The sequence below is a fragment of the Alligator sinensis genome, unplaced genomic scaffold (assembly GCF_000455745.1).
Source record: "Alligator sinensis unplaced genomic scaffold, ASM45574v1 scaffold682_1, whole genome shotgun sequence".
NCBI lineage: Eukaryota > Metazoa > Chordata > Crocodylia > Alligatoridae > Alligator > Alligator sinensis.
In genome coordinates this window covers 1210879-1232878 of record NW_005842011.1, presented here as the reverse complement: position 1 = coordinate 1232878, position 22000 = coordinate 1210879, and the positions used below count along the sequence as shown (strand labels likewise).

At 44.4% G+C, this 22000-nt stretch overlaps 1 protein-coding gene across 6 annotated transcripts in view; it reads right to left on the bottom strand.

The window, feature by feature from the left end:
- Window positions 1–518: 518 nt before the first annotated feature.
- AGPAT4 (1-acylglycerol-3-phosphate O-acyltransferase 4) overlaps window positions 519–22000 on the bottom strand; it is a 124982-nt gene continuing 103500 nt past the window's right edge. For 3 of the 6 annotated variants that reach the window (XM_006021904.3, XM_006021903.3, XM_025202005.1), the window contains exons 8-9: window positions 17855–18053; window positions 520–4135 (exon numbers count right to left, since the gene is read on the bottom strand). In XM_006021904.3, the coding sequence (XP_006021966.1) occupies window positions 4044–4135; window positions 17855–18053 (291 nt within the window). In that variant the 3' untranslated portion in view covers window positions 520–4043. Of the gene's footprint in view, window positions 4136–17666; window positions 17779–17854; window positions 18054–22000 lie in introns of those variants that run through there. The other 3 variants (XM_006021905.3, XM_006021906.3, XM_025202006.1) reach the window with 2 other exon arrangements.

Genomic DNA, 22000 nt, shown 5'->3' with positions numbered 1-22000 from the left:
TCGCTGCTGCCAGCAGGGCAGCTCTATGACTCCAACCCCAACTTGTCCCCCGGCACTGGGAAGAGGCTCAACAATCACATCAGATACGTTCATATTTTTGCATCTGTCAGAAATGGCCAGAATAGGACCAGGTGGCAGGTTTTAACAAGGACCTTCCCCTCAAGTTTCCTATGCTGCATCGCACTTTCATGACTAGGTAACAGGAAGCTAACCACATATACTCAGATGTACTTTCCATCGTTGCATCTTTACTGAAGCCAGTTTGTGGCTCTCTAGCATGTTCACAAATGAGTTCAGTGTTTAAGAATTGTTTTTTAAAAACAAAAACCCCCTTTGTTTTAATAGAAGCTTGAAGTGTGTGTGGTAGGGAGGGGATGGGATGACAGGGGGGGGGAAGGTGTTGAGTCAAATCTGTGAATCATACTGCCGCAGCCTTTTTTTGTTTTGTCCACTTTTACCAGCAACACATTGTTGTAGTTCTGTGCATTCTGGCTGGTTTCCTCATGTCGGCCTCATTTTTTCCCATCTGTAAAATGGTTACCTCCCTGACAGGAATGTTAAGAGCATATGAACTCACTTTGTTCTGAGCCTGAGCATCAACTGTTTGGAGACTGATTGAATATACTACTGACAAAAGACCCACATGGGTTGTACTTCAGCTTTTAAGTTTTATTTTGTATAAACAACTTAAGACTACTTTTGTTAAGGCAGTTGTAAAACATAGAGTTTCTTGGGGTCAGGGGGAGGGCAAACACTGAGGCCTAACAAGACACTAATTCTCTTAACACAATAAAACCAGAACAGTTTTATTCTTTTTCAGTTTGGCAAATACCCTTTTTTCTCCTTTTCTTCTTAATAGGCAGAACGGTGCATTACAGCTAACCCAGCAAAAGGCACCAACCAGGTGTTAAAAAGCAGTGGCAGGAGAATTGCTTAGTCAGACCAGCAACTTTTACAACAGTGGGCCAGTTGGCTTCAGCAACACAGAGGCAGGGGGGGAGGGAGGGCAGGGAGAGGGCTTTACCTGTGTCCCTGCCAGTGTCTCAGAGCTGGGAGCTGTGCCCAGTGCAAGCACAGCTCGTAGGCAGAAGGTAACTAGCTGGGGCCAGGGAACTGGAAGCTGTTTCCATGCTGCTCCTATTTCTCCCTGTCCCTGCAGCTGGAAGCTGTGCCCAGGCTGCAGCCTTGGGGGAAGTTTGGGGTGGAGGGAAGTGGCAGTAGCATAGGCACAGCTTCCAGCTCCAGGGCAGCTGCTCATTTCCAGCATGGGTGCAGACACAGGCCAAACCCTGCAGTTCCATGGACTAGCTGTAGTCCATAGGTCATACGTTGCTGGCCCAGGCTGCTGTGCATCTGATGGTGTAATCCAGGCCTCCCACGTAACTCAGTAGGGCTTGTTGAAGGGCATGGAAGGAAGGATCTGGACTGAAATATTTGAGCCCATGTCATTACCAAATGTCTGTCCCAGAGGAAACAAGCCACACTTTCACTGACATGCATTACTGGTCGCAGGGGGCACTGCACGCACTGAGAAGAAACAAATCTAAGACTCGAGGGTTAAGCATTTTTTAATCAACACCCTAGTGGCCCTTTAAAAGATGAAATACTGGGCAGAGTACCTCTTAACTAATGCAGTTGCTGTTCAGCTATGAGTAGCATATTCCTATGGTGTGAAGCAGACTTAAGATAGTCTTAGTGTTCGATCTGCAACAAGGCTTCATTGGCTGTTTTATTTACTCTGATGAGGTGGCATGAACAGCCTTTTACTCTCCCCTAGGGACTCTGTTTTCAAAATGATGTAGACAGGCTGTGTTACACACACTGGCTGGCTGGCTGCTGGGAGCTAAATGGTCCTTACTGTTGTCAGAAATATGTTGTCTGTGACCCTGCAGCACAGCTGATTGTCTAGCAGTAAGTTACTGTGCTATTCTAGTACAGCAACAGTGCAGCTGGCTTCTTCCTCCACCCCTATGAAAGTACTAAGCTCAGGCAAAAGTAGAGTATCAACAGAAGAATGATTCGGTTGAATAAAACAATGAGGGCTGCAGTTGCAGTCTGCACACACTTACTTATTTTGGTGGACATGCAATTAGGCCCTACCCTTTCCCATTAAGGATCATATCATCTGATGCTTTATCAATTTCAAGCCAGCATCAGTGAGAGTAAGATTGGCACCAGTCACTCAGTCATGTTCCTCCCTTCATGCTTCATAAACTGCCACCTAATATTAGGGAGATGGCAGCACTCCAGTGGTTCTTCATCAGTGAGGTGTTAGGAGATACTGAACAGCAGATGCCTAGTTCATGGCACATACTGCACTGTTTTGCTATTTTTGTTTTTTCTAACTTACCTTTTTGGTGGAATATTTTTTCATCGTAAAAGGTATTTTACCCTTTGCAAACCCCGTCTGATACATCTGCAGCAATTTACCACTAGCTACTCTTTGTTTGTTAGAACACGTCATTCACTGTTGTCTTGTTTTCTCAAGGATTTGCAGCATATGCTTCTTTTATACTGAGATATTATAAAGATGCAAAAACTGCACATTTTCAGTTATTTTCCCTTTCTTAAAATAGAACAGCTGTGCAAAAGGACGCTAGACTATTTTGGTAAGGGTAGAGAGGATGGTATCCTCTCAAAATGTGATGCTCCTGCAAAGTGCAGTCCCAGAGTCTTGAATGCACATGCAGTTGTACAGCTCCAGAATTGTTACCCAGTTAGGAGGTCTATATCCTCTGGGTGCAAAACTCATTGGGAACGTGTTGAGTCAAACTGAGATCTGATGCGACAGACCTCCACGGAGCTACAACCATTCACACTAGATCTTGTATTACCAAGCATGCTTAGAGAAAATAAGCATGTAAAAAAACCCCAAAACAATGTAGACCAGAAAGTTAAATATGGTTTGCTGCTTACATAGCCCAGAGGTACTGTAACAAAGTGTACAATGCATAAAGTGAGAGCTTTTGGAAGCTATGTTCTGGGAGCTGAATTTTGCAGGGAGCTGAAACCAAGCCCTCCCCCTCACCTTACAAGGCCAAATGGAAAATGTCATGTATATCCCAAAGAAGCAACAGAAGAGACAGATATAGAATGGGGTGGGGGTGAGTGGGCAATGTTTTTATTTGTTTTTTTAACACACACTTATGGTTGCTTTGTTACAGTGCCTGCTGTTAGTTTCCTTTTCTACTGCTGCAGGCAGTGCCTCAATGCATTAATAAGTCTTTTCCAAGCTAGAAACTAGGTGGTTTCTCCTGTATCAGTAGTATTCAGTCTATGCCTTCCTCCTAGTCCTAGTCATTATGCCAGTGGGCTTAGGCCAGTCCAGAACTGGTCATTAGAACATTGATATACTCAAAGCCCAATTCCACTTCCTACGATGCAACTGAAAAGCAGGGACAGACTCTTACACACTTGCATCCCTCCCTCCTTTGCCCCACAGCAGAAGCTTGGTCTATGGATCTCATATGAAGGCTTTATACATACAGAAGAACTCTTGAAACTCTTTTGCTCCAGCAGGGTTATTTCAGTCAGATTGTAGTGTAACCAAGTGAAGCATCACTTTGTATTTAACAGTGACATTATTACATTGTGAATGCACAGTCTAGCTGTAAACAGGCATCCATCTTAATCTTCTGGCAATGAAGTCTCCTCTGACCTAGTTTGCCAATCTTTAGAGCAGGTTGAGAAGAGCCTGCTGTCACCCCCAAGCCAATGCCTAGGTGAGCCTTTTGCTGTACTCACGCTAGATGTATGTTTTTCCTCAACCTACAAGAGACGTCATATGAAACCAACCAAAATAGACGCACGCAAACCCAGTGTGAAAAGGGGACTGGAACAAGTGCATGTCTCACCAACTGTGAAATTCCAGGTCAAAACCCTAGAGTGGGGAAAAAAGTAGAAATAAAGAGCACAAATTCAGGTAACTACAGCAGCCATTCACCCCATCCTGCCTTCCTCTCACTTGAAGGACCATGATATGCACTTTAAAGTTTTCAGAAGTTGCATCTGTTCCCTTTGGATTGAAGCAGTCTCTGGAGCTATTACTTGTGTTTCTGCTTGTTGTCGTTGTTGCCGTAGGTAGAGCCCTTGTTGATTTCTGTCACCCCAATCATCCATCGGACACCAACAGAAGCTGCAAAGAGAGGAAGTTATTTTAAAAAAAACCAAACAAACCTGAAACACCCATGTCAGCTAAGGAGCAATTAAAATATACAAGCCACAGAGATCAGGTTATAAAAACGAGTGGTGTTGACATTAGCAGCATGGTGATGCAGCATTCCTAACAACACTCATCCTACAGCACTCTCCATCCAGAGGTCGGGGGAGGGCAAATTCACTAACTCCCATTTAACCATCACAAAGGCAGGATGACTTAGTCACACAGCAGACTCAGGGACAGGAGGCAGAGAAAGAAACCAGCTCTCCTGCCTCTTAGCATAGCAAGCTCACCCCAGCCCCATGAGCAGCCCATTGGGCATCTGATAACATAAGCAGCCAGAGTGGTCATCATTGCTGGTGCACTTGCTTGTACACTAAAGCCTGACCACATGTCAAGAGGGAGGTCCATTTGGGGCTTGTTTATGTGGCTTTACTCCACTGTGAGCACTTGGTCTGGCCAAGTGGAGTCACATGGGCATCTGCACCACGAAGGCTGCAAGGGAATTTTTATTTTGTTTCCTCTCTTTTCCCCTGACAAAAACACAATGAAAACATTTTCAAGTAATATCTATGCTCTCCATTAGCTGGAAAAAACAAGCAAGTGCTGCGGTCTCTTAACTGGTTCAGCTGAGTACAAGTGTTTTGCTAAGATTGCTCCAGTATGGGTGGTGTTTGCTAGGTATTCTTTGATGGTTCATTAGCAAGGGCCATACTAAAAAGAATTTCAAGGTTGTCACCATAACCAACAGCTCAAGTAGCTTATCCCCTCCCTCTACAATGAGATGAAATCTGGATATAGGAGGCCACAACACTGGCTTCATGGGGTCATTCAACCCTGGAGAACCTGCTACTGCTGCTGCTACAGCTGGGCGTGGCCGATTTGATGCTGGTGACTGAAACCTCCTTGCCTTCTCCAGTTATTTCAGTCGACTGGCAACCAACATAATGGACAGCAAGACTCTTACGACTGGGTCAAGCTTCTGTACAACATCCCCAGAATCAGAAGGAAACACAGGTGCCCTTTGTTTTGCGTGGTCTCTTACCAGGGGGAATCGTTATGAAACGTTTCCCTTTATTATAACAACAAAAAAGCCATTTCCTACAGTTTCCAAGTCTGCCCTACCCTACAGGTGCCCGCACAATGTAAAGGAAGAAATTCCAGTTGTCAGTAGTGTCCAACAAAAGGAAGACACTGGGGGAGGCAGGCTGAGGGACTGCTCAAGTGTATAGGACAGCCAATGCAATAAAACCCATGTGGGATAGTCACTATGACTGCAGAAAAAAACAAGCCCAGACTTGGTATTGCCTCTTAAAAGCCTGCAGGCTGGATCCAACTTGCAGAGATGGTGAGGAGAGGAAAGGGGGTGCTAACTCTGTGGTGCTACACTTATGTGCCTGGGAGAAGTGGCAGTGGTGGCTGGCCTGACTCTGCCCTGAGCTGGGTTATTTCTGCCTGGAAAAACGTTGCCAACTGCTGGCCTATATCAGTGGTTTTCAACCTTTTTTCATCTGTGGACCCGTTTCAAATGGAGGTGCTAGATCCCTTTGAATTGTACGTGTGGAAATTCACATATTTTTCCTTGATCATAGTCATCTTTTGCAGACCCTTTATACAGAGTCTCTAGACCCCAAGGGTCCACCGACCACAGATTGAAAACAACTGGTTTAGATGGTTCCTGAAGACAAAGAAAGAAAAAAAGCTGGTAGGTTGTTGACCTGCTACAAGAAGTCAGTCAACAATCGCCGCTTGCCAAATAATATCTATATCATCTCTCCTCTGCCCTAGCCTCGGCCCTGCAAAGGAGGAGTTTGTTACATCCTGTTCAGCCAAGCCCAACCACTTCTGCCTTGCCCCCACTAAGGGTCCTTATCTGTGACCCACTCCTGCCAGCTTCTCATGGGTGGGAGCCATCTCCAGCACCCCTGCAAAGCACTTTCACTTGGGAGCTGGGCACAGCAGAAGGCTCTCTGCCATTCAGACAGGCTAAACCCCATTTGAGATTGTTCGGCAACAGAAGAGCTGCAGCAGCTGTGCCCTTATACAACAAGATGAAGTATGGAGCAAACATCAAAAGCATTTTCATTTAATTAAAAAGGTGGGGGCATCCAGTTGGTTACAAACAGTTTCCTTTGCTTCTCAAGGGTATGACATATTGTAGTGCATCACCAGAAACAGGCAGAGCGTTCTCAGATGACAAACTAGGTGCCACAGCACGCATCTATCCCATTTGTGCCAGCCAGCCCCACCATGCGCAATTTCCTGAAGGCTTAGGGGCAACCAAAGCTCAAATGATTTCACTTACTATATTCAAGCCTTCATCAAGGTGACAACTAGCAGAGTCCTGGAGAAAAAGAAAGGTAAAGGAGAAGAGAAGGGGAAGGGAAGGCAGGGGAAAGGAAAAAGACAGACAGACATCTGGACGCACTCATGCACAGTTTTTTTGTTTGTTTGTTTGTTTTTTACAGCTACATGCTCTTAAAAGCCAAGTCCACACCCACTGAATCCCAAGGAAGTTCCAGGGTCTTCAATGAAGGTTGATAAGACCTATAAATACTGAGCAGGTTGCTCATAAATTAGTGATGCCCTTGTTTTTGCACCAATCCGAAGTAGGCAAGGAACTCTGAACATCCTTCCCTATACTATCAATTCATCTCTCACTGAGGCACCTGCAAAAAGGACAATGGCTCCCTTTTGGCCATGCTACAGTTAAGCTCACTCAAATGACTATACTGTAGGCAATTAAAAGTATAACTGGTCTTCTCTGAAAAGAGTATTCAGCATCTGCTTTTGCTCCAGTAGGTGAAAAATGGCCAATAATGGTTCCCAGGAGTTGCTAAGTACTGAATAAATTATAATCCTGTTGCATAAAAGGAGCCCCTAAACGTGTAGATGCTGAAAGGATGGATGACTACTAGCTCTCCCTGTTTAAATCCCAGGCAAGCTTTTTGAGGCTGTGGCTAGTCAAGCAGGTTGTACCAAATGCAAAAAAACAGAGATAGGAATGCCCAGACAAGTCAAAGTATTAACCATTGGGATGGACACGCATGGGAAGGTGCTTCTGGACTCCTCCCCACCCAGAATTAGAGGAAAAAAAAAAAAGACAAGTAAATAAGCTATAATTCAAAGTTTTCAGGAGAGGTATCTCAGGGCTGGAGAGAAGCTTGCAACACACCCTTCCTTGGGAATGAAAAAGTTAAAAGGAAGAAATCAAGTCTATAGACTTGTGCATCTTCCCTGATGGGGAGCGGGGCAGCCTTTGATTGCAAACCAAACAGAAAAAATACTTGGACAAGAGAATGGACTCTGAGGGCACATCCAGACAAGAGCACATGCATTTTTCCAGGGACAAATAGCAGAGGCACAATATTGTGCTACTGCTACTTGTGCCTGGGGAAACACCTGCGCACATATGCTCTGGTACATGTCAAGTTACCCCAGGTGGGGTAGGGGAGGCTGGGCCCAGCACCTGGGGGCCTCCTGGGGCTCCAGAGATGGCAATCCAGCAGCAGGGAGCCTGGCTGGCAGCCAGAGCATGGCTCTGACCAGCCAGGCTCCGGTTTTGGGTAGCACACACTGCCACCACATGCGCCGATTCGCTTTTTTCTGGTGTGGGGTTTTTTTTTTTTACACTGGAATCTCCCAGTGTCAAGATAACCCCCTGCACTACAAATTAGCTGTCTGGACATGCCCTAAAAGATAGATCTGAATTCATTCTAACCTTCTCTTTGAGTACAGATTAACTGATTCATTCCATTTATGGGGCTATTTAATCTTACAGGGATGAAGCCAGAGAGATGACCTCCTCACACCTGCAAAGACGGTTCCAGCAGAGGTGCGATGCTGTAATATGGCAATTCCTGGTTGGGACTCTACAGTTCTGGTCCCTTGTCCCCAACTTCTCCATATAACCATGTACAAGCAGCTTAACCAAATTCTGCTCAGTTAATTCCTCCTGGCACTGATGTTCTCCATTGCTTCAGATTTGGCCCAATGACACCTCAAATTTACCATAATGTTGATCAGGTAGTGAAACTCATGTAACAAGGCCCAATGGGGACACGTGGGAGGAGGGAAACCACAAGCAATGTGGCACAAGAATGGTTGCTGAATGGCTGGTGTTGTGAAGGTATGGGCACAGCCTTAGCTTCGTCTCATTCCACCTCTCCCTGCTCCCTTTCTTTATTCACGCACCTCTCCCTGCTTTATTCACGCAGTCAGGGGAGGTACAGGACCCAGTGCAGCAGTGAGCTGCAGGGGGAGGAGAAGCTCTACGGCCATTTACCTCTAAAGAGATGCATCACAATTTGGTTAATGGTGTAGGGCAGCATGGGGGGAGGGGGAGCTTGTCCAGTCCCCCTCACTCAGTCAGTCTATGGCTAGAGTGCAAAGAAAGGACAAAGGTTGATTCCTTAACCTCTTTAGGCAACACAGCAGTTACTTTAAGAGTTAAAACACCCATTTATGCAGGCCCAGTGTTGGGCCTTAGTTCTCATTCAGGCAAAACCATCAGAGACAGTTTCACCCGAGTAAAACATGAAAGACTAGGTTCTGGAAGTTCACCAAGGTGTTGAAAACCTGCCTACAGCCACCAGTAATGTATGGTACAACTTGAGGGTGTATCATAAGTGCACGGGAGGTCGCAGGTGATCCCAGACCCCATTCCCCACTCCCTCAGGGGGACTTATTCTAAGAGCTTTAAAATCTGGGAGGGAAAAAGCAGCCTATTAGTTAAACAGCTTAGTCACAGTATTGGGCCATAGATAGACAAATGTGCAAGTACAAAGAACAGCCACAGGACTGGACTAAGATATGTGAACACACAGAGATGCATACATCAGGCCATATGCCTTCTATACTGGGGTAGGGGTAGGGCATAGCCAGGGGCAGGCACCAGCCTCAGGTGCTGATTTAAAGCACACCAGAATAGCAGCCCCTGGGGAGTCCATGCCACACCACAGCAGCAATAGCCTGCGTGTGGAAAGCCCATGCTGCCCCCTGCCACCCTTGAGCCCAGGGCACCCAAAAGTTACCTGTTACACCTCTCGTCTTAAAAGAGTACGCCAGATGGGCATGCACTCCAGTTCTTACGGGGCGTGCGGATTCATATTAGAATCACATCATGATCATCTCTCATTTTGAGTGGGGGGGAGGAGGAGTGGGGAGAAAGCATGGGAATACCCAAATCCTAGCTACTACGCCGACTTGGTTTGTAAAGGTTCAGTAAACAATGCAATCCAGCACCGAAGGGGAAAACAACTGATGAAGACTTAGGCCACTTCTGCAAGTTCTTCAATATGCCTTTAGGTACTTAGCCACTGGCTGCCCAGCTTTCAAAATTTTGGGCTGTGAATTGTCCTTTTCAGATGCTGCAGATGAAATCTCTTTTACATCCAACAACAGCTCAATTGTTAACTTGTTCAGTGCCCTACTATGCCAGTGAGGCACAGCACTTAGGAGGAGTCTAAAAAGAACAGGACATTTGTCTGGATAAATGAAAATACCCAGACAAACAGGACTGTATAAGCAACCTCTGATCCTCACAACTCGGGGCATAAACTAGGAGATAAGCTTAGGAAGAAATTACTCCGCCAGAGAGGAACATCTCAGTCTTACCCTGAACCTTCTCACACTTGCTATTGTCTAGGCTAGACAGGACATGGCACCCAAGGGACCAGTGGCCCATTCCAATATGGCCACTTCTTTGTTCTAAATCTGATGTTATAAACATCCCTTCTATAAGCAAGCTTTCATCTCTTCCCTCCCCGCCCCCACCCAGACTAATTTTTATTCCAAAATTAAACAGACAATGAGAAAGTCTTAAAAACAGAGCTGATAAAAAAATCCTTATGGGGACAAACAAGAGAAGTTGTTCTAACTGGTCTTTAGCTCAGTCTGTATCCGGTTCCTTTCCAGACCTACAAAGAGCACTTTATGCCTGAAAGCTGGTCTAAATCTCCTTCGCAACTATAAATGTGGCCAAATAAAAGAAGATAAATGCAAAACAAATCTTGCTTCCTGAAGCGGGGGGAGGAGCCTTGATGTTCCAAACCAAGAAACATTTATCACGATACGATTCTGAAGATTGGGGGGGCGAAAGGAGGGGGGAGGTCTCTCTTTTTTTTTTTTTAATTTCTCTTGAAACACTAGGATTCTTCTCTAGTGCCAAGGGTTGACAACCTTTTAGGAGCAGTGGCCCGAATTACTGCAGCTTGCATGAAAGGTGGGATGCTGCTTGTCATCTTGCAGCTACCACTGCCACAAAATTGCTGCCGAGGTCCCAGCTACTTTTCAGGGCATATCAAAGTTATTTGGTGGGCTGAAGGTTGTTGACCCCTGCTTTATGCAACCAGTGATGAACCACGCAACTATATCAGCTCCTAAACATGCCTCTTTTTTTTTTTTTACACCTACAATGTGAACCACAGAAACCAGATTTTTTTAAGAATGGCAATGGTTCAATGGGCTGCTCCTTCAAAAGGAAAGGTTACTCTACCGGTGTCCTCAACCCTCCAAGTCACTGCTTTGCCAGAATCCGAGACAGAATTCAGTGAATACTACTGCCCGTGCAGTCAACTCTGAGTTACCAGCAAAAATTAAAAATGCAACTCAAAAGGCCTTTCATTACAAATTCAGATACTTGTAGTTCTATTCCAAGTCACACTTTCAACTTGGGTTCTTTCTTGCTTTACTCTGTATTTCAAGGAAGGAGGATGGGTATTTTCATTGTTCTCTTTCAATGCCTATGATGCTCCCCTAAACAGTTTGCTTTCCCCACTTGAGTATTTCTAGCTCTGCTGTAACTTAGTTATATTTAAGATTATTAAAATAAAGTACCTGCATGGATGGGAACTTGTTCCCTCATTAAAGAGGAAGGTACCAGCAGGCTATAACTGACTTGTCCACCTAATTTTCTGCAAGTAGATGCCTCTGATGACAATCTTTAGCCAAATGGCCCCTAGGAAACCAATGGGAAAACAATGGAGGAGAAGGGTGACAATCAGGATGAGGTTGCTCCGTAGGACTTAAAGGAGCTGAGCTCTGAGCTACTGACCATGGTCACAAGCCAGCTGACCAATCTACAGAGCCACTTGCAGTTGTCTTTTCAGGAAGGTGCTGGCCTGCTGGACTCACTTAAAAAGGGATACAAGAGCTAGTCTGGGAAAACAACATGATTTTGCTCCATGCAATAGGTTGAGCTCAAAGAAGAGGCACAACCTAGCTAGTAGTAAATATTACTTAAAAACTTATTATAAACAAACATTTTCCCCGCCTAGCTTCCAGCTTCCACAGCATAGCCATTGTTGTAAGCAACACAGCAGAGAATTTTAGGTTGATCTATGGAAGTCTTCCATATTTACTTTGCAGTTCATCGAAGCCACATTAACCTATGGACCTGATGTGAAATGCTTGAAAAGCTTAAGTGTCTGCCACCATATGACTTGACATGTGGCTTTACCTTAAATACTAATGGGGGGAAAAAAAAAAAAAATCACATGAGGAAATTCGGGAGTGTTTGGCAATATTTTCAGGACTGTGTGGCTAAGCTGCATGCACAGAACATGCAGCTGCACATGCAGAAAGAGAAACTCCACACCCAATTTGCAGTCCCCCTGGATTTATTTTCCATTGCTTGTGCAAATTACCCTTAAAAATGTCATAAGGTTTTTAATATACAGTCAACACCAAGAACCCCTTCCACCCTCAGTGACAATCCTCGCACTGTAGCAACATCAACAAATTTTGAAGAACTCTGAAGAACTCTTCCAGGCCAACTTCTGGAGTTGGAGGCAAGTCAGCAAGGGCATACTCCTGTTTGCACTGCAGCCCACGGGAGCAGGTCTTGTGACAGCACTGGCACGTGTATTGTTAAAAAAAAAAATGCACTAGCTCATGCAGAGTTGAGATCTCATTGTTACTCATGCTGGTTTTGTATTATAATTCTCTTGCCTGTAAAAAAATCCTTCATGGACTGGAGCCAGGCCAGAAAGCCCAGATGCCATTATGTTTTTAGAATTAGACAATTAAGAGCTATTTTTCCCCTCAAAAGCCAAGAACAATCCTTTAATCCTCCGCATGAGACACTAGCTTTCCCCTCCGAAACACAGCTGACAGCTTCTTTGCCAGTGAAGTATGTTTAGCCCACAAATGTTTGCTCTCAGGGTTTCATACAAATTACCTGACACAGCAAAAAGAGCTAGACCAAACCTGCCCTTTCTCTGAACAATCAAGACCCCCACTGCTGTCCCTGAGGGGTAAAGGGTGAGGTCTGTAAGTAGAGCTACCAGAATTTGGTTTGATGAGCTCTTCACTTTCTGATGATTGTAACAGGTAACCTTTTCAATAGTCCCAAACCTATTCAGGTGCCTAACTCATTGAAAGTCACCTGGATGTCAGGTCCTAAGCGCTCATGTCCTTTTCTCAAAACTGAGACTTCTAAGCAACTTGGACACGTTCTTTCGGACAGGGTCTGCGTTTTGTGCCTAGAAGTGGCATTGGCATGATACAGGTCATTATGAATAACAATAAATAGCCAAATCTCTTATTTCATTATTACTGCTGTATAGAGAAGTGAGGATAGATGGCTTAGAGTTTAGTGGGTGCCATTATACACCATGTTTGGGGCCACAAGAATTCAAAGTACTGCCTGGCCTGTATTTCAGTGTGGCATTTTTAAACTCTTGTTGCCTTTCAATTAGATTTTATTGCATTCTAGTGCTCTTACTTGAATTTAGCCAGAGTATCAGCCATGTCTCTTACAATTCTTTTAATTAGAGCCCCAGTTACCGACTGCAAACAAATATCCACATTACTCATGGAACAACAGGTTGGAGGGCATCTGGAAGGGAAGAAGCAAGGTTTGAATATAGGAATTGTGGCTTACAGGCAAGAGAACCACTCAATCCTTCATCTTTCCCCTCAAAAGGATGCTTATTCATACCGGGTGTCTTACCTGAACCCATTACAATGGAAAGATACGATACGCCAGGTTCTGAAATCTCTGCTTTGATAAAATGCAGTAAATCTACGATCAGCTATTATGGTCAGGGGTGGTTTGGACGCAGGAAGCTTATCTGTGAAATGTGGGACATGTAACAACCACACACAACAAAATACACCCGTGCATCCTTGATGCCGCCTTTTAGTCTAAAGTATTTAAGCTAAGTGGAAAGAAAAACACTCTAGGAGGAAAAACACCTAGCAAACTAAACAGACTATTACAACATTAAAGTGTAAGCAATGCATTGTCTCCAATATATATTATGCTAATCCCTAGTCACAATAATAAAACCTTCCCCTGGCTGAGATGTTAACTCAGTTGGATATTGGATCTCTGTCAAGGAGAACAAAGTGGCTCACATTGTGCTAACAAAATATACACTCATTACATGTTGGATCTGCCAATGAACATCTCTAACTGGCACAAAGGGTCAGGAGAAGCACCAGAACAACTTGAGGGTAATTCAAGTTGGTTCACTGTTATCTAGTAGCTGGGCAGTTTCTGGCACCATACTCACTTCAGAGTCCTCAGCCTTTACCACACATGGGAAAGGGTATATGACAGTGTTATTTGAGGGCACCTCTGCCTAGAGCCAGCTGCAGCATCGGAGTTCTGACATCTTTATGACAAAGACAAACAGGACAGAGCAGCTTCTCCAAATTGTTCCTGGAGCTCCGCTGTTGGCCATAACACTGACCAGCAGAGCCCAAATGGAGAGGTCCCAACAGAATGCAACTTGAGATACCAATTGAAACCACACTTTTAAACAGTTCTAGAAGACATATGGATGAGATGTTAAAAAATGACAACAAGCAGAATTCAGTGCCTACAGTTTTCTTTTAAGGTCTCAATCTCCTTTAAATCCCAAACCTTTCCATACCTTCCAGAGATTCCAGGTTGAAGTTTTCTAATAAGCCACAACTGCTTGAGCCTTTCTAAGCTCACCTGAGCTTCAGCATCCTTTGTATTAGCTGATCAGCAAGAACAGTCTGCTTCATGCTAGTCAGCTTTACATGAGATGTATTTTAGATGAGATGAGAGGTAATCACAACAAATGCAGTGGTTACAAGTTACTAACTCAGATAATTCTCCACCAAGGTGCCACAGCACCATGAGGTGCTTTAAGATCCTTAAAGGGTGCCACAGGATGCAAACACCTACACATGATTCACAAAATAAACCCAAAGATTTCAACTAGGAACCCACAGTTTTAAAAACCATTCTGACCCACTGGAGTGGGAGTTCTTTGCAATGGAAGAAGAATTGCTCAATTATTTTTCCATAGTCAAAAAAAGAACGAAAGCTAAGAACTGGCATTCTCCAAGGGTGTCTTGCGTCTAAAAAAGCTTGAGAACTGCTGGATTAGTTGTTAACCTCTAAGGCTGGGACAGTCAAAAGGAACCTAAGAGAATTAGTCACCCAACTCCTACTGAAGTTCAATGAGATTCGGGAGCCTAAGTCGCTTGCATGCTGTTAACAATCCCAGCCCACATGATTCAGTTTCTTTTCATCACACTGGGTCATCAGAAACAGAGAGGAATGCACAGTTATTGCCAAGTCCAATCACCTTCTGCAGGGATTTGAAAACCTAAGCTCCACAGGACCACACAAATTGTGACGGACGTGCACTTTTTTGCAAGCAGGCAATGTATAGCCTGCTGCGCTCCATGAATCTTGCCATTCTTACAATGCCCCTCAGCTGCTGCTCTGCATCCCATGATACGGTTCATTCATTTGTGCTGCAGCAGGCTGTTGTAGATTGCTTTCAGGTCTGGTATTACAAGCAACCAGCAAAGAGACCCACGAACCAACCCTGAGGATCAGCTTCACACTCAAGAGAGGAGTCTTGGCAATTTGTTTATTAAATTAGCTTATTAAACTGCTGGGACCATGGGGGAGCTCTAACAAGAACTAAGCAGGGTCAAAAAACAAAGGGTTTGTTTTCCTGTTAGGCCTTGGCAGAATCAGAAGCTTAATTTGGCCTCTTTTGTTCCTCCTCTCCAGAGAGAAAGAATGACCCAGCAGTTAAGGCACTACCTTGGACTTGGGAATCATTTGCCTGGGCTGCAAGGGGCTTGATCTGAAGAGGGAACAATGTGTTGCAATCCCTCGCTTTTAGGTGCCCAGCCACCATCGTGGAATCCAGAACCCTGCACCAGGCACCCGGGTCCCTATACAGTACATCAAGAGATTTGGGCACTTCGCATGGGAGCCACAACACAACACAACACACTGGTTGTGGAAGGGGGGAAAAAGAGAGAGGAGGGATGGAAACTAAACCCGAGATAAATATAAAGAAAGATAGCCAATAGAGAAGAACATGGATGGGTCTTAAATGCCAGCCATCTGTACCTTCCCGACCAGGCTTTGGTGCAACTGGAAGGCACCCGTTTTTATTTAAAAGAAAAAAACAAACAAAACAAAAAACACAAAACAAACTTTGCTGTCAGAGGAAGACAAGGTGGTGGTTTCTTCCAACTCTATGTAATAGCGCAGCAGTAACAGCACTCATCCAGGAAGGGGGATTCCCAGATTCAGCTCCTCCTTTGCCTCAAGGGATTCAAATCCCCACATCCCAGGAAAGTGCCCAAACTGTGGAGCTATAGATTAGTCTGAGGTGGGAGGCTCAAACCACTCCTGCCGATGCTGTTCCTCTTTACACAGAAGATTTTAAGATTCATGAGCCAGGGAGAAAGCATGCACCTCTTCACCCTAGTGGTGAAGGGGTGCTCCCAGGAGACAAAGCAGCCCTGGGTTCCACTCACTCTTCACCCGTGTGGTTAAAGGCCCAACTAGCCTGCTCGCTGGACTTTCTGCACCAACCACTGGATATGCACAACCACTCCTGGGAGCCCAGGGCTGGAATCCAGGTGAGTGCCTCACCCACTGAGCTATACAGCTTCATTCTTTGGTCCAATGAAGCTGGAAACCGGTTTCACTGCAACATGCAAAGAATTCAACCTCTTCCTCCTCCCCGGCCATGCTCCGAAAGAAAGTAGAAGCTTTCACTGTTTGAGGTGAAGACCCTTCAACAGATGTGTTATAGATCAAGCCCTGTGGGGACAGTAGGTAGAGGAAAGCCTAACTGATGGATCCTGATGGCATGAGGAAGGTACCAAACAGCACAGTCCTGTCAAGCCAGAAGCATCGTTAGACATGCACAGACGCAGAACTAGAGGTACCTGGGGAGCTCTAAAATGTCAAAACAGAGGCACCTCTGGAATTCAGCTGCCTCCCAGGTTAGGCAGCAGCTGCTTGGAGGTTTTTAGGATCACAGGTTAGACTTCAGTGGAATGTAGATTCTTAAGATGTCTCTGCCCTGCAATTCCTATCTGTAAGACACAATGAATCCTTCCCCACTCCACAGGGTATTGCAAGGATAGCTACATTACAGATTTGTAAGAGACTTGGATAACAGTGCGACGAAGAACTTAAGTACCTAGGCTAGAAGAGCTGAGCCACGTGAAATGCCTTCGACTATAACCCACTGCAAGAGAAAATAATCTATTCCAAGATTTGTGCTGGCAGAAAAATATAGCTCCAAAAGCACCAGAGACTTAGACAATATTCCCTCCATCCCCTGATCAAGAGTGTCACAGCCTCTCCAAGATGGAAGGGCAACTAATGCATCTCTCTTTCTTACGATAACCCCTTCCTTTCACCCACTTCTTCCCTTTAGGCAGTCTGATGTCCTCTTTGAAGAGGTTAACCATTTCAAACACAAGCTACTGGACTAGATGCAGGAACTACTAGCTGAAATCTGTGACCCATGTAAATAAGCAGTCAGATTGGCTGGCTGCGTTTCTTCGGATCCAAAAACAAAACATGAAGATCAGCAGAAGGAATGCACTCAGCAGTCAGCTTCACAAATCCTAGTGTCACAACAACATAAACAAGAATTAAATGCTCTTCCCAAGCCCCCATAATATGCCCAGCATCATATTCCACAGAAATAAAACTGCATAAAACTGTAGGCAGCTCTTGAACATAACTGATGTCTTCTACAGTAGCTACCACCTTAGCATTCAGCTCTTCAAAAAAATCACCTCCAACAAAAAGGCAACAACAAATACAAGCAATAAAAGACAATAGTAATTGCTGGTTACAACGGTCATATTTAATGGGCCAGATTGTCAATAAATTAGTCTAGCTCCATGGGAATAGCCTTATTGAAGGCAAGAGACAAGATTTGGCACTGTACTGTTTAGCATCAGTGCTGTCTGAACAATCTTGGTAGCTGGCAACACTACAAGGCTCGTACAAACAGATACTATCCAAGGATACTCTTAAATTGTATAAGAAAAGGTTCAATTCGTATGACAAAAAAAAAAAAAAAAAGAGATGAGGCTTGTTTTTATGAAAGGGAGAGCAGCTGGAGAGACAGTTCAGTGCCTGGATCTGAGTTTCTTCAAAGCTCACAAGGAGTGTAGTGCTGAATTTATTGGTCTGGAGCCACCTTTAATGCAAAAATAAAAAACAACCAAAAATAAACCCAACAACTCAACGTAGCCCAAAGCCTGTTCACCTTACTTGCAGGAAGTTTTCCCACCAAAGTTGACAGGAACACTCATCTGAGCTGCCAAGTAAAACATGGCTCTACAGCATGGACATCAGGCACCTAATAAAGGAAGACAGACTTTGCTCTTTCTGAGAATTTCCCTTGTAAGCAATCTTTTCATGTGCAAACAACTTACCCACAATGAAGACAAATGCAAAGCTGGCCAGCGTCAGTGATGATCCACTACTGACCATGTTGATGAGCAGCTTGAATAAAGGGTATAGCAGCAACAAGGCCCAGAAAAGCCAGTTCAAAAGAGTCCATGGTCGCCGGGGTGGCACTATGGGAGTTTCTGGATAGATTCCTGTTCTGTAGTATTCTTCCTGAATGGCATCCTGGACAGAACAAAGAGATGTAACATTTAAATCCTGACTGGCCAACAAAAGCAGCTTCTCTCAGACTTTGATGTTTCTCTTGCTTGTACATTTGTTACCCTGAAAGGAAGATCAAAAATCAAAATGATGGCTGGAAATTTTGTACTTCTGGTTAATGAAAGCTCAACATATAGGATTTGAGCTTTCCTGTACTTTCCTTTAATACATACTCATTAAAAAGTTCCCCTCCCTTCCTTGCTCTTGTTCAGTGGAGCCAAGATTTCTGAAGTCTGAAGCTTTCATGAGACCTTAGTGGATCAACATTAAGAGAGAAATGCCACTTGTGCTATTTGGGTAAATATTCTCTCATTCGGGCATATTTAATCACTTCCTTATCCACTGTACCCATTGCAGCCAGCAGACATGTACTGTTGGTAGGTCACAGCAGCTTCTGATAATGGGTTCAGTAGCAAACCCTCCCATTTCCTACTGCATTTTTATCAATCCTTTATCTAAATTGTTTCCACATCTTGGCTTACAGTACAAGGTAGGTGCTAACCGGCCCTGTATTCCAAGGAATGCTATTCTTTTTGTCATAACCCAATGATTTTTAGTGCCTCGGCACAGTGGAATTTTCCCGCCACAATGGAACTTCTTTGCACGGTGAAATTTTCTGCTGCAGAGAGAAAACCCCGGTGCAAAAAAGTTCCCGCCATTTGTATGTATATTCGCACCCCATTATTGGCTGATTCTAAATTATTCCTACTTAATGACTAGTAATTGGCTCGCTAGCTGTATAAAAATCCGCGAGACTTCCGCCCAAGTCGGAGAACTTTGAGCACGCTGCAGAGTGACTTTAAAGAATTCCTGACTAGTGGCAGAGCGAATCAGTAGCCTGATCAACTACCAATTTTTCCTCCCTGTCGCCGAGTGCTTATCTCCGACATACCCTTCTCACTGGCTCGTTTTCTTTCCAGTGGGAGCAACTCGTTGCAACTACGCAAGCAGCCTTTACAGCCTGCGTCGTGGCCACCAGCGGCGTAAGTAAAAACTATTTTTGCAACCAATACGCTGTCTCGCCTCTCCATCCACCAGCCCGCCTGACGTTCACTTAATTAACCAGCGTTTCCCCTCGGTCGGTTCTACCCGGCCGAGACACTTTTAAACCCACTGGGCATTGAGGGCACAGACAAAAGTGACAATTTTCACCCAATCTGGCCACAGAAAGTAGTCTATAGCTGTGACCAAACAAGTACACTGCTGCAGACCACTTCAAAAAATGCCCAATCAGGTGAAAATCTGAACCTTCATTGCATAAAGGGTCAGATGAAGGGGTTTCAAAACAGAGCCTCTTCTTAACTTCTGTTTGCATTGCCTGCCAGCCTCAAGCTGTTTTCAGAATGGGAATGGGGAAAAGAAAGAAAGTTTGGTCTGGGGATTTTTCAGCTACTGCTATATGGATGACTGGTGCTGCCCCCCCTGTGTCCCACCGACTGGGGTGAGTCCCCCCCACAGCCGATATTGCTGCTGGGGCGGGGGGTACCCGGTACTCCTGCCTGCCCACCCTGCCCAACACCTAAGTGGCGAACACAACCAGTCAGGAGGTGTACCGGCACTCTCAGAGAAAAAAATCCCCTACGCATTGCTACTGCCTTGCTGAATGGTGGGGTGGGTGTATTGGAGCTCTTCCAAAGTGGGGCATTCCTAGAACAAGCTCCCTCTCCTCTTTCCCCCCCTCCCATTCTGAAAACCAGGGAGGAAGGGCTACTGCTAGGGGAAACCAGCTGCAGGCTGGCAGCCAGCAGCTAGATTTCTGCCCCCCAGATCCAACAGTGAACTTCTGTTTGGTACGGAGGATCCTTGCAACTCAGGATGCTTCCTGCAAAGCATTCTGTTACAGCAAGGAGCTACACTTGTCTGTACCCAGACTGACCTTGTATCCAACTGACGATAAGGGTTTGGGTCTTCATCCTTCCCAAAAGAGGCCAACGCATATAAACAGTTTATGAGCAGCATGCTATTTTCACTTAGATAACTTTTTCTGTTAGCTTAATTGGTAGAGGGTTTCAAATTCACTGCCTCCCCCTCTATGATGGAATGGAGAAAAACAAAGGACATGGAGCTATTTGTTTAACTCTCACTATTTTACCTGCTTTCTATGAAGTCACTGATGGAAAAGAATTCTCAGGTGGAATCCTGCATCACTGAACCAGCCCTTACATCAGTGGCAACCAGAAAACAAAAACAAAAAAATCCACTAACACCAAATGGAGCCATTCTACTGTAAAAACAACAACAGGAGTGACATGAGAAACAAATTTAAATGAAATGAAGCTCAAGATCTTTGGGGAATTGAGTTGCAGACACTTCGAGAAAGAATTCATCACCCACCCTCGAGAGCCAACACTGTTCCTAAACATTTAGGGAAAGGATATTTATATTCTGCTATTATTTTACATTTAATTAACCTCCTGCTTTAATATAATTCTTTAATTATTAATAATTTGAGCAATCACAGACTACTGCTATTTTATCTAATTTGGAAGGGAAATGGGACTTTGAAGATATCACATAATAATTAAAATGGTACTCTCTCTTTAGTGAGATTAGAGAAATTTGTGACACTTTCTTTTCCCTGTGTATTAGACAGCACCGGGATCATTAGGGTTGATTAATTAGCTGCTTTGAACAAATTATACCGAGTATGAAATTTGCCTTAGAGTGCCTTGAGAAGTCTGCTTTTTTACTATGTTTAAGTTAAAGCCACTAATCATTAGTAAATTGCATTCTGTTCCATATTGTTAGGTTTCAAAATACCAGTATTAGTCAGAAATCCTTGATTTTTTTTCCCTTGCTGTTATAGACATCTCCGCTAGGGGGATTAATCACTACGTACTGTGCAATGTGGTGTCAAACAGCAAATCTTTCCTACCTCTGATTCTACACTGCAATTGGAACAGCAGAGCAAGAGATGACCTCTCAGAAAAAGGTTTGAGAAAACTGAAGTGTTATACAGAAAATGCAAAGATGCAGGCTTCTTCACCACTGCCAAAGCATCCACACGGCTGTGGAGAGCCTGGATTAATCCAGCTAGTCTCAACACAGTTACAAGTCCGAAATTCTGGCTGAGAGGAGCTTTCCTGTTATTTCATATAAAAGGTTTCTTGAACCTGTGCTGAACTCTTTGGTTCTGGCAGCTGGCTCACTAACTGTACCATTCCTGAGGAGCTAAAACCTGCTTTATAAAGTTGTGAAATCAAGGTCTCAAGCACTAAAGCAAAGCTGCTAGGTCTGACGTGATTTAAACAATCAAGGCTACTTTCCAAGCCCACCATGAGACTTCCCACACATAGGGTGAAGACAGTTTTTATGAATTTGCAGGGTTTCATGCTTTGGCCCCATTTCAGTAGTTTGCCCATTAGGGCTCTTTGCACACTCATTGGAAATAAACTCAACACTGGCACAGATTCATAGATGTTAGGGTCGGAAGGGACCTCAATAGATCATCGAGTCCGACCCCCATCATCGAGTCCGACCCCCTGACAATTTCATTAACTGAGGGTCGTGTTTAACACTCCTAACTCAGACAAACTTAGATTTCAACAGAAGCTTTATGTGGGTCAGAAGAGCTAGAAAGCTTTCTGTGTCACTTGTTGGTAGAATTCAATTTAAAAAAAAAAAAAAAAAAAAAAATCACATTATTTAAAGCTGGATGGGTTCAGTGCAAGTAGGTGGACTTCACTGACTTCCCTGAAGCTACTCCCGATTTGTTAGAGTGAGAGAATATGCCCAAGCAGTCTAACACTTATTTTCTACTTTGTCCTTCAGATGCTGGTGCACATGTGGTAACCCATGAAAAAGGTAGAGAAGACTGAGGGGATCTGGTGGCATGAGATGGGACTAGTGGAAAATAGGTGAGGCTCTGTTCCCTTGTGCATCACCAGAGATGACAAGGAATAACGGCCACA